The sequence below is a fragment of the Aptenodytes forsteri genome, unplaced genomic scaffold, assembly GCF_000699145.1.
Source record: "Aptenodytes forsteri isolate BGI_AS27 unplaced genomic scaffold, ASM69914v1 Scaffold54, whole genome shotgun sequence".
Lineage (NCBI taxonomy): Eukaryota > Metazoa > Chordata > Aves > Sphenisciformes > Spheniscidae > Aptenodytes > Aptenodytes forsteri.
In genome coordinates, this window is record NW_008796044.1 from 12,885,366 (window position 1) to 12,885,694 (window position 329).

General features: G+C 68.1%; 1 protein-coding gene across 1 annotated transcript in view; it reads left to right on the forward strand.

Moving 5' to 3' along the window:
• Window positions 1-6: 6 nt before the first annotated feature.
• CD74 (CD74 molecule) overlaps window positions 7-329 on the forward strand; it is a 4,346-nt gene continuing 4,023 nt past the window's right edge. Inside the window, exons 1-2 of the mRNA XM_009285842.1 lie at window positions 7-47; window positions 158-249. Coding sequence (XP_009284117.1) covers window positions 178-249 — 72 coding nt within the window. The 5' untranslated portion in view covers window positions 7-47; window positions 158-177. The remainder of the gene's footprint in view (window positions 48-157; window positions 250-329) is intronic.

Sequence of the window (329 nt, forward strand, 5' to 3'; positions counted from 1 at the left end):
CCCCCAGCCCCTGCAGCTGGAGGCGCTGCAGAGGAAGCTGCCTGCCAGTCAGTAGCCTCACGGGCACCGGTGTGGTGGGGGGGTGGCTGGGGAGAGGGGATGGGTCCCCCCGGCCCACCCAACCCGTCAGCCCTCACACCCGCTCCTTCCTCGGCAGGTGCCAAGCCGGTGAGCAAGATGAAGATTGCCATGGTGAGCATGCCCCGGGCCATGCAGGTCCTGCCTCTTGACCACTCTGCAGGCGACATGGTAAGAGATGCCCACCGCTGCCTGGCGCTGCCTGCAGCCCTCGGGGCTCGCCGCCAGCCTTTGTGCTCACGCTGCTTCTT